Consider the following 15091-nt stretch of genomic DNA (forward strand, 5'->3'; position numbering starts at 1 on the left):
GTAGAAATGTAAGTACATATTAATTTTTCCATTATGCTATAGTTAGATTCAAGTAAAAAAAAAAAATGAATAAACTCCCCTTTATCCACCATGAAATGGAGGGGGGCAGAAATCTCTCAACCACTGGCACTGTGACCCAGGATACCAAACAAGGATGCCCATTTTGGGGACAGTCCTGTTTGAAATTTTCAAATTTGCTTTTTTGTATTTTATTTTTTAATCATTGAAACCTAGTTCTAATCCTGGCTCCGCCACAGAATTTCTGGTGACCTTGGGCACATCACTTCAGCTCTCTGTTAATGAGGCCACTGGACCTCAGGGTTTTGATTTCTTTCCAGCTTCAAAATTCTATCTTGGAAGACACTTTCTCAAGCCAATGATTAAAAGAAGCTTATGTTACACTGTTTCTTTTTGTTGGCAAAGAAGAAACAGATGTTCCTTAAAAAGCGTTTTCTGTGCCCTTATTCTTGCTCTGTGGGTAAGAAATCTGGAGTGACAGCTGCAGGCAGGTTGTACATGAACACCCTCTCCTGCCACTCCTCCCCCTCCATTACCACTCAAAAAAGTGACTACAGGCCAAAGAAGATGGCACAGCTTCTGCCTAAATTACCAACCTTTACTTTTATAACCATTTAAGCATATTATGATTTTAAATTTTACATGTTTATTTGAATTCAAATTTTCACAGAATAAAAGACTGCATTTCATTAGAGTCAATCTGCAGCAATTATTTCTCATGAAAAAAAAAAAAAGACAATAACCACTCAGATTTCAGAGGTGAATGAAACCTCTTCCCGCAAAAACAAAACACATGGAGGTATTCCCACCAATCCAGAAGCGGCATCTCGATGATGAGCTGAACCGAGGCGTGACACCTGACGTCACGCCCGAAGTAGGGTAAGGCCTGAGGCTGCAGGCAGCACATGTTCTGGTAAAGGCGAGATGCAGGTGCTGCGCACGCAGCCCTCCGCAGACACACCACGACGAGGCAACGGCTCGCGGCTCTCCCATGTGGCAACGACGGACACAGGGTGCTCTCGTTACAAGTGAATGAGTTCAGGTTCACGACACTCTTTACAAAAACGACAAGGTTCAAAATAAATGTTTACTCCAAGGCACCTAAGGTGTAAAGCTTTTTAGAAAATACACAGAAATGAACAAACAGACTTAAAAAGGGAATTAGTTCTCAATGGAGGAATCGGCTATTACTGTAACTACTGTAAATAATTAGTTCAGATAGATTACAATCAAAATGCACATCGAACAGACCGTGCTGTGTGAGGGAACGTCTGACCAAAGAGCATTCCCCTGGGCACTTGGGGAGCTGTTGGTATGTGCTTACGGGGCTTCTTCCCAGAGCCAGAGAAGCTGCGCATCACTTGTATTTGTAATATCCTTCTCCAGTCTTCTTGCCAAGCTTATTCTCTGCTACCAGCTTATTCATGGATGGGCTGGACTGAAACAAGGGGTTCTTTGTATCCATTTCATGCCATCCTATTGAGAGGAGGGAAAAGAGCTTTGGATGAATTGCTGGGTTTAAGTCTCGGCGTTTCTGGGCAAGTCTGGAGGCAGAGCGTGGGGAGAAGGGTCCTTACTCTGATGTGGGAGAGCCCCACAGGCTTGGTGTCACTCAGGCCAAAACGGCAGAGGCAGAAGGAAGGCTGAGCATGAGCCCTAAAGCGGGTGTGCTGCCACCAGGCCGCGCCGCTCGAGGCCCAGCTCTACCAATGGCTGTCCTGTTCATCCGACCCCTTCCTGGGAATCGCTAATGCCAAAGGTCCAGGGTCACAAACAGAACCCATTCACCTGGTGGCTGGACCCTTCAGTGACACAGTGAAATGACTTTTCAGCAAATCTGAATTTGCTGCCCCTGGTATTTTGTACCCTCATAAAATTCAAAAGTTCATGCTTAAACCAGAGCCCTCCTTGCTCCTCCCGTAAGTATTCTTTGTGCAACTTGGTATTATGAGGTACATTCAACTTCGGTAGCCCAATTTTGGTTACTATTTTAAACCTGTCTTCAGAGCCACTACAGTAAAATGAATACACTTTTTTAAATGGTCATGCATCTTGAATGCAGTGGTTACACATATCAGCATGTGATAGAATGACTGTGTACCAATGTCAGCTTCCTGGCTTTGATACTGTACTGTGGTTATGATATAAGATGGAACCACAGGGGGAAACTATATAAAGGGGTACACAGGCCCTGTCTGTGCTGTATTTGAGACTTCTTGTGAATCTATAATTATTTCAAAATGAAAAGTTTAAAAAAAAAGTTGCCTTATGAGGAGAAGAGGCAATCACATTTTTCCTTCTGCCATTTCACTTTAATCTTTAAGCGGGTGGGGCAGGACTTTGGAAGGTCTACTAAGACTCCTTATCTGTTTAAACAGGCATTATACTTTAATTCATAGTTGAGAGAGACTACCTCAACTCAATTCAAGACAGACAACAGAGAATTCCAATTCTTACCGTCCATGATGAACTTTGTAGTATCCAGCCCAACATAATCGAGAAGCTCGAATGGGCCCATGGGGTACCCAGCACCCAGCTTCATAGCAGTATCGATGTCTTCCTTGGATGCATCACCTACGCAGAAGAGGGCAGTGCTGAGTCACCACCATCCTTCCCAGAATCCTCCTGGTCACGTGCTGAGTCCCTGAATTACCAGCATTTTACATATTTGCACATTCAAAAAACATCTGGAGTCAGGAACTCTGGCTTAGGTAAGATTTTTCTTAGAGGTAAATGCCAAATAGGTCACAAGATTTTCAAAGCTACTCCACGAAGTTACTCTGTGAGGTGAATTCTAGAGCACTGCAACCTTGTTCATGGAGAGAGAAGGCCCCAGTGGCCTGGAAACATTAGTTACTTTCTAATGGATTGGGAATCACCTTCTCTGGAATAACTTACTCAAATATCCTTTAAAGCGAGGACATGTTTTTGATTGATAAATGGGCTTTTTTTTTTGTTTTTCTATGTATTATATGTGTATTTTTCTTTTCCAGATTTCCTGGTTTTATAAGTAACGAGTATCCCTCTGGTCACATGCACACAAACTCTTTAGTCACGATAATGTTTAAAGGAAAGCCCAAACCCGACTGAGCACTGCCATGTAAGTAAGTGTGCAAGTGTGCTGAGGAGTCAAGGGCCAAGTGCTTTTTTCTTGGAGTTTTTATCCTTCACATAATGTCCTTGGGTCACAGAGGTCTTTACAGAGAACAACCTGGTCCCTTTCTCCAAAATCAGGACTAGCCTGTCACAAGTGTCTATCTAGAATTTTGTTCCAAAGCATAAAGAAATGGTCAATTATACCGAAGCTAAATAAAATTAAAAAGCTATAAAAGACTTGAGAGGTTTCACAGCCTAAATATTTCAGATTTTTAGACATGAGGAACAAGAACTACTTAACATGCATAAAGACTCTATTTTTAAAAGCATAGGAAGTACTGAGTTAATGCCAAAGGATTTCAAGATGATTAAAATACCAACCAATTATTTCTTACGGGAGACATTATCAGTCCTCCAGCAGAGGATCCTGAGACCCATGATTTGAGCTTCAGGCCATAAGAGAGCAAAAATGATCACATACACATTAGCCTTATCAGGCAGCCTCATTCACTCATTCATTCAACGTTTGTCTATATCTGTTATGTATCAGGCACCAGAGACTTGGAATGAGACAAAGAAAAACAAGACAAGCACTCCAGCGTTCACAGTACAATGGGAGGATTCAGATGTGTAAAGCACAAATTTCATCATGACAAGTGCTGAGGATTCATGAAGACTCACAAACACGGAGAGATTTACTCATACTGCCACGACTTCACCACAACTGCCACCCAGGCCCGGGTCCTGGCGGTCCTGAAAAGAATCCCAGGGAAGGGCAGGGAAGGGCATTCCAGGGAGCAGGAACAGCACGTGCAAAGGCAGGAGTGAGAAAGAAGCCGGCAGCTGATAAGTGGATTATGCCGAGAGGATTTCATTAGACTTCGAGGTTTCCGTGGTGTCCGGGCCAGAATGCTGGAACAACAGCCCAGGATGCTCCCTGTACTGGTGACCTGTCCTCACCATCCGCAGAACCTCTGCTCAGGTGTCACCGCATCAGAGCCTCCCCCTCCTCCCTGCATATACACTAGCAACTGTCAGGACTCCAGGCTAGGACTCCAGCCATCCCCTAGACTTTATCTTTCTTGGGGATTACTGGTCACAACCTAACATGTTATCTGTTGGTTCATTTGCTACAGGCTGTCTCCCCTCATTAGAATATAGGCTCCCTGGGGACAGAAATCTCATAGCATAACGGTTCCAACTTACCTAAAGCCATTTAATCAAATCAATATTCAAGACAGACAATAAACCCTAGAGTCAAAACTGTAATTCCAGATTCAGAGACTCACTTGACTGAAATAATATGAAGACACAGCACATCATGGAAAAAAATCTAAAAAGCTTTACAAAGTCAGTATAATTCCAAAAATTCTGTTCTGAGTCACACAGGGTGAAAGAGGCAAAAAGAAAAGAGAGAGAAATAAAATACAGACCGGTGTGCCAAGTGGGAGTTAACAACATGTGGTATAGACCAATAATTTTAACCAATAATAATTTTAGACCAATAATTCCTACTCTTTAGAATCAAGCACTTCACTTGGAACCTGACACCTTCTCCAAAGAAAATGCACATATACACAAAATTCGGCATCAGCCTTAGGAGGCTCATGGGACCCACCCCCACCGTCAGCTAAGAGCCCCCAACTCTGAACAACAAAGAAGGGCGTCCTCAGTGAACTCCCAGCTCTTCTGCAGGCCTGAGAACCTGGGACCTGCCCCAACAGGCTTCCTCTGCCGGCTCATCGGCACCACCTACCGACCATTCTTGGCATTAACAACAAACCAGAGTCACAGCAAAGAGATCAGAACCGCAGTGCAGCCACCATTCCTTTATTCATCAACAGCTACCTAAAGCCTGTCCTACACAAGCACTTTGTGGGGTATGAAGATGGGGACCCAAATACTGCCGCAGAAGACAAGAGTACAGTAGGAGAAGAGAGACACATGCCGTGCGGCAGGGAAGAGAGTAGCACATGCCCCGAAGGAAAAGCAAAGTGTACAGAGAGTTACGACAACACAGATCACATCCAGCCTGGAGCGCTGGGGACAGTCCAGTGGGGCCTTGTGAGAGGGTGGGAGTAAGGTGTGGGGTGATGACAGGAAGGCAGAGGGTGAGGAGAAAGAAGGCCCCCTGGTGAGGGCCCCGTATTTGGTAGGCTACAATGGAACCGCTGAACACGTCTTGGGCGGGGGAGGGACAGTGTGAGCAGGATGTCACACAGTGCCTGGGGAACAGGCTCACGACACTCCCAGGGCGTCACCCAAGAAGAGCTAACCATGCAGCCCCACCACGCTGCCAGAGTGGACCCTGTCACAGTGGCATCTGACGGGGGCAGCTGTCGGCTCCAGGCACCAGCCTGCTCAAAGGTCTGCAGAGAGAGCCCGGACCCCCAGGGGCAAGGGTGACCGAGCCCACCAATCAGGCCTCGGTTACAGTGGGAATGATGAGAGCAACGAAGGAGAGAGGACAGAAGCTGCAGGGCACTGGGGAGGAAGGCACGACAGAAGCAAGGAGGCTCCCAACACCAGAGAGCAGCGATGGGGGCGGTGAAGCGCAGCTAGACTCCACAGGCAGTTGACGGAAGCGCTGCTGGGGGCCTGTGCACTGAAAAGACGCTCAGCTGCCCAGGAGGCCCGAGCGGACAACAACGGAGCTGATTCTCTGTTCTAACGCCCCACACATCCTTCTGACGACCCTCTACCGCTCAAAGCAGCATTCTGCCAACCTGAGTGGCACACTTACCTCGGGAATTACAAAAGTGTTTGTAATAGACCCAAAATTCATGTTGAAATACTACCCCCCAATGCGACGGTATAAGGAGGTGGGGTCTCGTAGGAATTAGGATTAGAAGAGTCACAAGGGTAGAGCTCCCATGAATGGGATCAGCGCTCTTCTCAGAGTCATAAGAGAGCCTGTTTCCTCTCTCTGCTCTCTGCCGTGGGAGGCAGTCTACAACCAGAAGAGGGCTTGCACAGATACCCAATCATGCTGGCACCCTAAATTTGGACTTTAGCCTCCAGAACTGTAAGAATTATATTTCTGTCATTTATATGCCACCCAATCTATATTGCTGACCAAGACAATGTCATCCAGAGAAATTCTCCACAATGAGTTCGGAAAAGGCTGGGCTGAACTGCCTTCACGGCTTGACTCTGCTGGCAGCGGGCGGGGCGCGGCACTGCACGCACTGTCTCCTCACCCTCCTGGACAACACAATACTTGAGGAGACCAGTTTGGAAAAGACACAAGGTAACGGGAAATCCTTGGCTGCCTGGGGGAGCCTCACTAAAGGCAGGTTGACCGGCACAGGGAGACTGGTGTGACAGGGAGGAATCCAAAGTGACAAATGAAAAGACACGGCAGCGAGACAGGATAATCCAGAATGCCTTCAGGTGTCAAAGAAGAACGGATGCAGTTCCGCCAGCCACTCAGAGCAGGCTAACAGAGGCGGGGTGGCAGGCGTGCATGTGAGCACCCCCTGCGCTGGCTGAATGAGGGCAGAACCTTGAGGTGGCAGAACGGACATGGTAAGAAGCCTGAGGTGTGAGGAGTCCAGACCACAGTGTGGCTTCCTGGGAAACAGCAGCCAGACATGACCCCCAGCACCTCCAGGGTACTGAGGGCGCCGCCAAGGGCAAAGTAAGAGTACTTCCCCTGTGGGGTCAGATTCCCCTCCGAATTTCACCTCCCAGGTGGCTAGTGATGGTGAAGGTTAAAGGGATTCCATCTGTTTAGAAAAGGACCACTGCTGGTAAGAGGAAAGTAGAAGATAAGAAAATGACTTTCAACTTACAACCAGATACATGGTTCAGTTGAAAATATATCAAAGTGACAGCATGTTTCAGTGAGAAAGACACCATTACGAGGTGGATCACCCACATGCTATATTCTAAAACATTACATTACAAAAAAAAAACTCTGCCTTTCAAAGTAGGGCAAAATGCTTCATGCTGTCTTTGAGGTGTAATTAGGCATATTTGTTGATAGATAAACACAGAAGTGTTGGTTTGATCTTGGAGCAAAAGTGAGGCAAATGCCTCCATAAAACACAGAGAAAAGTTTTAATATTTAAAGCAGATCTTGAGGAAGAAAATATGCTTTCATCTCTCTGGAAGAGCTAGTATAAATGTTTTGTTTCAAAAATGACATTCTCAGGAGCAAGCATTTGTAAATGAAGTAATTGAAAACAATTACACTTGCTTTTCATCCAGTCCTATTAAGGCCTGTTTGCCTTTGAAGCAGACATGATAGTTACCTTTCCAGAAATGCGGTAGGTAAGGTAGGCAGGAGGATACATGACATTTTATAACCTTGGACCATGTCCCAAGTCTACTTCTGCAACAGGGAAAATGATTCTTTGTCAATCAACAAAGTATTGAGAAAAAACCATTTCAGACCATTCTTAAGGTTAAAAAAACAAAATGCATCAGAACATCACTCAGTAAGGATGGACAAGGCTGTTAGAAACATTCCTTGTCACACAACAGCCTTGTTACTCATCTCCCTTCTCCTGTCTCAATTTTAGAACCTTAGGGAATTTTAAAGGTTTCCTAGCCCTGTGATTTTTTCATCTACATCATCATCATCATCATCATGATTATTATTTTAAGCAATAAACCCTTTAACCAGAGATCCAGGATATAAATCCGTGTTGGCCTATGATTGCTCTGGCTGGGACTGTAGTGGGGGGGCTGTCCCAGAGCCACCTCAGAGGGAATCCAGGGGGGCCTGGGAGCACAGTGACAGAGGCATGGGGGCCCAGGGTCAGGCTGATCCACAGAGCCAGAAAACAGAAGCTCCTCCCCTACGCCTCATGGCCCATCCCTTCCCACAGACCCTGCGGGAGAACTCCCAGACTCGCTGCACCCAGCCTGGGTCGGGACAGCTACCTCGTTCATACAGCCTGACTGCTTCCATGAGGTATGGCACCAGGAGACGGTTCACAATAAACCCAGGAGTATCCTGTCAGAGGAGAGAGAAAAACAGTAGACAAATGAATTTTCCATGAACTTTATCTTTTGTAAAGTCACCAGATCACTCCTTCTCACCCTGGACTGTTACCCACATTTATCAAGCTATACATTTTCAAAATGTTTTAAGGTACCAAGACAGTCTCACTTTTATCTCACATGACAATTTATCCAACAATTATAGTACCCCATAAGCCCCTACTGCACGGACCCTGAAATAAAGGCAGATAAGGCAGAGGGGTCACTAGAAAGAGCATGGCTTTGGGGGCAGGCAGATGTGGGCTCGAATTCTAATATTCTCTGACCTTGCATCATTCTGAATCTCAGTTTCATCATCTGTGAAATGGGAATAGTAACTTCCACCTCACAGGTTGTGAAGATACATCAGAACACATAAAATGCTGTGCATACAGCCCTCCCCTCAAATGGTAGTCCTTTTACTCCTCTTCTCTCCCACATCCCTTTCAGGAGTCTAGAAAAAGTAACAGTCCATCTTGAACACTCCTTGTAGGAGCACAACCTCCCGGCTGCTCAGGATTTTCTCAGGCTCCAGCGCACAGCACAGGATGGTGGAGCTGGGGACAGGTGCCGGGGCAAACAAGCAGATGCTAACAGATCGATGGCCTTTCACAGCTCACTACCGAAGACTCTCTACCCTGAGGACTCCTTGTACTGCACATCCTTTCTTCATTTCCCCCCTCATTAAAATGCTTAACCATCTCTCCTGGAGGCCTAGTATGGGGTCTGGATTCTACCTACTGATCTCTTTTGGAAGCTTGTGGGGCAGGCTGGGTTGGTTAACTTTTTGGTGGTATTTATGTGAAGTTGATTTCCACTAAGTAAAGGGAGCCCGCTCTTTTAACAAAAGGCTGTGATCCTCCTGCAGGAAGAAATCTGCACCCTGGCCCCAGGCCTTGTGTCCTGTTTCAAGCACACACTGGACACGCCATAAACATCTGAATTAAAGACGCCCAACCTCCTGCATTACTCTTCCAACTCACCAGACTGCACACCGTAGCCACAGGATTTGTAGCTCCTTTCACTCTGGACAAGCTGAAACCACGCCTACCCCATCTCCCAGGAATACAGAGATGCACAAAAGAGCTTTATCAGTTTAACCAAGACTATATTAATATAACCATGTTGATTTAATAACTAGGGCATGGAAGCACTTAAATGTCCATCGACGGATGAATGGATAAAGAAGATGTGGTACATATATACAATGGGATATTACTCAGCTAGAAAAAAAGAAAGGAATAATGCCATTTGCAGCACCATGGATGGACCTAGAGAATCTCATACCGAGAGAAATACGTCAGACAGAGAAAGACAAACATCATGATATCGTTTATATGTGAAATCTAAAAAAGTGGTACAAATGAACTTATTTACAAAACAGAAATAGTCACAAGTGTAGAAAACAAACTTATGGTTACCGGGGGAAAGTTGGGGGGGTGATAAATTGGGAGACTGGGACTGACAAATACACACTACTATATATAAAATACGTAATTAATAAGGACCTACTGTATAGCACAGGGAACTCTTCTCAATACTCTGTAATGACCTATATGGGAAAAGAATCTAAAAAAGTGGATATAGGTGTAACTGATACACTTTGCTGTACAGCGGAAACTAATGAAACATTGTAAATCAACTATACTCTAATAAAAAAATTTTTTTTAAATAAGTAGGGCAAAAATGCTTTTCAACTTCAAAAAGTTTATTGTAGAAATTCAGGATGGGGTAGGGTACCTGAATACATGAAGGACACCATATACAAGGTTAGAAATCAGAAAGCAGCCTGGGAAAAATATTTTCTCCATATATAATATATGGAGTTTTAAAATCATTTACATAAAGAGCTCATAGAATTCAATAAGGAAAACATGCTAAAACTCACAAAATATTTAAAGAAATATTCATTAGAACAAAATAGCATGTTGCCAGTAAGATTATTGGCAAGAGGTTTTTTCCCCATTATAATATTCAATGCTGTTGAGGATGCAGAGTGATACTCTCAATATTGGCAGAATGTAAAGGGACACAGTCCTTTAATTAAGCAGTTTAATTTTATATAAGATACACCTTACATTTTTCATACACATATATTTATTAAATATACTTTACTGTATTTATTATATACCAGGTATTGTTTGTTCTAAGTACGTTACAAATATTAATTCATTTATTCCTCATAATAACCCTGTGAGACAAGTACTATTATTACCTCTACGTGAGGTAGAGGATACTGAGGCACAGCGAGGTTAAGTGACTTGCCCAAGGTTACACATCTAATAAGTGCCAAAGCCAGGATGTGAACCCAGGCAGGCTGGCTCCAGAGTCCATGGCCTTAACCTTTTCACACCACACTTTCCCTGTGAAGTCTTACTAGGAAGAAAGACACATTTCAGGCACGTTCATGCCATTCTTCTGTGTCGGGTGTTGGTAAGCTACAATCCTGCAGGCCAAATCCAGTTGTAAATAAAGCTTTCGTGGAACACAGCCACACTTCTCTGCTGGTAAGGTCCATGCAGCAGAATCGAGTAGTTGCAACAGAGACCATAAACCCTAAAGTATTACTATCTGGCCCTTGACAGAAAAGTTTGCTGACCCTTGTTCTATGTGATTGCCTTCCGTCGTCTGGGTGCCTCAGCAAGAGCTTGAATAACTGACCCTGAAAGACTCCCCCAAAGCCCTAAGGTATCACCTAATAAGAGGTATAACAAGGGCAATTTTATGAGACCAGAGTTGCCAGGCCTGCATCTGCCATGGCCAGTCTGATGGAAGAACGAATCATGACTCTCCATGAATTAATGACTGTGCTGCTGAAGACCATCCCTGGCTTGTTCCCACACCTCCATTTTCATACCTGGCTTTTGATCTGCTGCAAGCTGATGCCCTTTCTAACATTATGACTACTTTCTGCCACAAACAAAGCATCAACTGGTAAGAAAAAGTGCAACCATACCCTCTGGTTATTAATGTGATTTTTTTTTTAATCCAAAATATTTAAAACCATAAAACTAAACCAAAAAAATGAGTGTTAAAAAATGAGATTCCCTAATATAACACTACAGACCTCCACTGGGGGGACTGGCATGTGGAAGACTATTGGGGTCCACATCGACAGATGACTGATTCAGATGATTCATGAACAATTTGAGTTTTCAGGGGTTAATAAAATATTTGAAGTTTGAGTTCAAACTTGAGACTATTTTAGAAAGCAAAACTATGGTATGAGAAGAACCACAATGGTATTTAAAAGATTACAGTCAACCAGCAATTCCACTCCTGGATATATATCCGAAAAAACAGAAACACTACTTCAAAAAGATACATGCACCCCAATATTCAGAGCAGCACTATTTACAATAACCGTGACATGGAAACAACCCAAGTGCCCATCAACAGACAACTGGCTTAAGCAGACATGATATATATACAATGCAATACTGCTCAGCCATAAAAAACAATGAAATTTTGCCATTTGCAGCAACATGGATGGACTTGGAGGGCACTATGCTACGTGAAGTCAGACAGAGAAAGACAAATACTGTATGATATCACTTATATGTGGAATCTAAAAAATACAACAAACTAGTAAATAGAACAAAAAAGCAGCAGACTCACAGTAATAGAGAACAAACTAGTGGTTACCATGGGGTGGGGACAGGGAAATACAGGGGTGGGAGAATAGGAGATACAAACTACTGGGTATCAGGTAGACTCAAAGATGTATTGTACAATACGGGGAATATAGCCAATATTTTGTAGTAACTGTAAATGGAAAGTAACCTTTTAAAATTGTTTAAAAATAATTTTTTTAAATAAAATAATTATGGTCAAAAAAGTAGATAACATATTTATAAAAATTTGTAATGGAATTCTGTGACACAATTGTCCTTTCAGAAAAACAGCCAAGTCATGAAGAAGTGCAGTCCCTAAATCTGCGGGGAACTAAAGAGGAACTACAGCAAATGGAGAGACTGAAGGTAATCAAAACAAAGTAGGTGACAGCACCTGGGGATAATTTTACATATAATACCAGGTATCTCAAGAAAGGGGAAAAAGGCCGGAGGCAAGCTTTCCACCCACCACACTTCTTACTGAAAAACAAAACAACACAAACAAAATCATACGCAACATTCCACTGAGAAACAGCTTCATTTTCTGCTACCTTGGTTGAGGTGGGCTCTTCCTCTCTCACACCATTTCGCTAATCACCTGCAGTGTTCTTTCCAAAAGGGAAGCCCCAGTTTTCTGTTCGGGATTCATGTGCCACCAGGCTGTGCCTGACACACAGGGTTCTGGCTCCTCAGGGCCCAGAAGAAGCTGAAGCTGATGGGGTAACAAAATCCACTGATGGAAACACAACCACTCATCAAGAGACAAAAGTCAAGACCCAGAGAGAAATCCGAGTTTTCGATTTAGCTGAAGCCGTGGCTCCATTCGGATCGCAGACTATCCACCTGATGGCCTGGAGCACGGCTTAGGAGCATGGCTAGATGCAACTTGCTCTTTACAGCCTGCGGACAGGCCTGCAGCAAAAGTGGCCCACGTCCCACATCATCCTGCTATGGAAGAATACTACCTGGAATAAGTCAGGTTCTGCGAAAAGTCACCCCCCCCACACCTTTACCAAGCTATCCATACTCTACCTTGCAAGCAACAGGGTGCTTTCCCAGCGTTTTGCTGAAGTCTACCAGAGATTCAAAGGTCTTCTGGCTGGTCATTGGTGTTTTAATGACCTGGAAACGTAAAGCAGAGAAGAGTTATAATCAGAAAGTCAGCAAACAATCTCAACAGAACAGTTCAAGGAAGCACTGATCAAATATTGCCACACAGGTGGCAAAAATAATTTCAGTTTCAGATTAGGATTTCAAGCCAGAAACAAAACGTCCACTTTGAGATAGTGGACTACAGCAGAACACACAAAATCAAGGCTTAAAATATAAATGTGGGGACTTCCCTGGTGGTGCAGTGGTTAAGAATCACCTGCCAATGTAGGGGACATGGGTTCGAGCCCTGGTCTGGGAAGATCCCACATGCCACAGAGCAATTAAGACCGTGCACCACAACTACTGAGCCTGCACTCTACAGCCCGTAAGCCACAACGACTGAGCCCGCGTGCTGCAACTGCTGAAGCCCACGGGCCTAGAGCCCGTGCTCCGCAACAAGAGAAGCCACCGCAATGAGAAGCCCGCACACCGCAACAAAGAGTAGCCCCTGCTCACCGCAACTAGAGAAAGCCCGCGCACAGCAATGAAGACCCAACGCAGCCAAAAATAATAAATAAATATATTTTTTAAAAAACCATACAAGTGTGTGTGTGTGTGTGTGTGTGTGTGTGTGTGTGTGTGCGCAGGAGAGTTCTACAGGTTTTGTCACTGAGACAGACCTGGGTTCAAATACCAATCACACCACTTACTGGCTCTGTGACCCTGGGAATGTTTCTTGAAATTGAAATGACATTGAAATCACTCTACCTACCTCAAGGAGTTAAGGTGAGAATGGAATTAGATTAGGAAGTAAAGCATTAAGGGCAGCTCCTATGAGGGCTGAAGTGCTCAGTAAATGCTGGCTTTTATTAGCGTTTTACTTGTTACTGTTAATTATTTCAGGGAGGTAACTGGAAGTCTACTAGAGTGTAACAACTGCCCTTAAAGTACTCTGCATGAAGTCACACCTTCTCTTAGCATACAGATGAGAAGGAGCCTCAGGAAAACAGAGGTGCACTCAGGTCACCCAGGTCCTGTGGACTCTGAGATGAGTAATCCCCCCATTACTGCGCCCTCTCCCACACAGATGCCCCAAAGCCCAACAGCTCCCTTTGCCTCAGGACAGGCTCATCCCAGAGGAAGGCTTTCATAACCAGCAAACACCAGCCAATGGCTGGGGCCTGCCACCTGCCAGGCGCCTCAGGAAGGCCCCTAGCGGTCCTCCTGACCTTCTCTATGAGGTGCACTGCCAGAGTATGACTGCTACCCTCCTCACAGTGGCTGCTGGGCTCTACCGAAGTCAGCACCAAGGGTCACACCTGGCAGTCAACTCTCAGGCGTTGTCAGCAATTAGATTTCAGCAAATGGAGAGAGACCCAGATGAACTTAAACTTAAAAAAATATATAAATTAAATATACAATTTAAATGCCAGTTAAGGGACTTCAACCAGAGTCAAAGCAAACAGGCTTGGCTTCTCCATCAGACCCTTTATATGAGCCTAGGCAAGTCAAATCAACCCTTTGTGCCTCACCTTTCTTATATGAAATTGGGATGATGACATTTGACACATCCTCCCTCTTTTAAGAGGGCTATATGGTGTAATGAGCTAGTGTCTGTGCAGGATGAAAAGCTCTATATAAATGAAGAGAATCATTATCATTCATGTTTTAATGTGATCACAGCTTGGGGTGTGGGACTACGTTATGGCACTAAGGGAAGTAAATGAGTGGAAATAGCAAAAAGCACCATGAAGATGGGGTTGAGGAATGGGATGAGATGGGCCAGAAACTGCTCTGCAGGCATCACAAATCAAACAGCAATAGGAGAATTATTCAAGAGGAGGTATAAAACCACCTCCATCAGAACCATATAGATTGAGCTAGGACAAGGGCTGCTAATTATGGAGTTTAAAAAAATAATCTGTTGGCTTAAAGGAGTCAATAATATAGTTTTGTTTTGTTTTTTTAACAGGAAGGATGCATATTTACTCATTCGTTCAACAAATAGCAATGGGCTACATATATTCTGTTCCAACACAGGGTCTGAAAAAATATACATATACACACATAAATTGAGCCCAGCCCCAAGGAAAGAAGAGCCACTCAACTTACGGTTCATTGTGGTGCTTACCACCAGCAACACATACATGAATGCTCAAGTTAAAGAATAAAAGTTGCATAAAGAAGAGCATTTTTGGAAAACACTTTCTAGAAAATGTTAACACTTGCCAAGCATTAACTGTTAACAATCAAGGTGCCATATTTCCAAAGACACAGATGGA

The 15091-nt window shown here is 44.1% G+C and overlaps 1 protein-coding gene across 2 annotated transcripts in view; it reads right to left on the minus strand.

Annotated features, from left to right (window-relative positions):
• Positions 1 to 641: 641 nt before the first annotated feature.
• Positions 642 to 15091, minus strand: part of HADH (hydroxyacyl-CoA dehydrogenase) — a 47726-nt gene continuing 33276 nt past the window's right edge. The window contains exons 5-9 of one of the 2 annotated variants that reach the window (XM_032631879.1): positions 12750 to 12839; positions 8005 to 8077; positions 2476 to 2592; positions 1343 to 1494; positions 642 to 1072 (exon numbers count right to left, since the gene is read on the minus strand). In XM_032631879.1, coding sequence (XP_032487770.1) covers positions 1376 to 1494; positions 2476 to 2592; positions 8005 to 8077; positions 12750 to 12839 — 399 coding nt within the window. In that variant the 3' untranslated portion in view covers positions 642 to 1072; positions 1343 to 1375. Of the gene's footprint in view, positions 1073 to 1342; positions 1495 to 2475; positions 2593 to 8004; positions 8078 to 9698; positions 12430 to 12749; positions 12840 to 15091 lie in introns of those variants that run through there. The other variant, XM_032631880.1, reaches the window with a different exon arrangement.

Source organism: Phocoena sinus, chromosome 5 (genome assembly GCF_008692025.1).
Source record: "Phocoena sinus isolate mPhoSin1 chromosome 5, mPhoSin1.pri, whole genome shotgun sequence".
NCBI lineage: Eukaryota > Metazoa > Chordata > Mammalia > Artiodactyla > Phocoenidae > Phocoena > Phocoena sinus.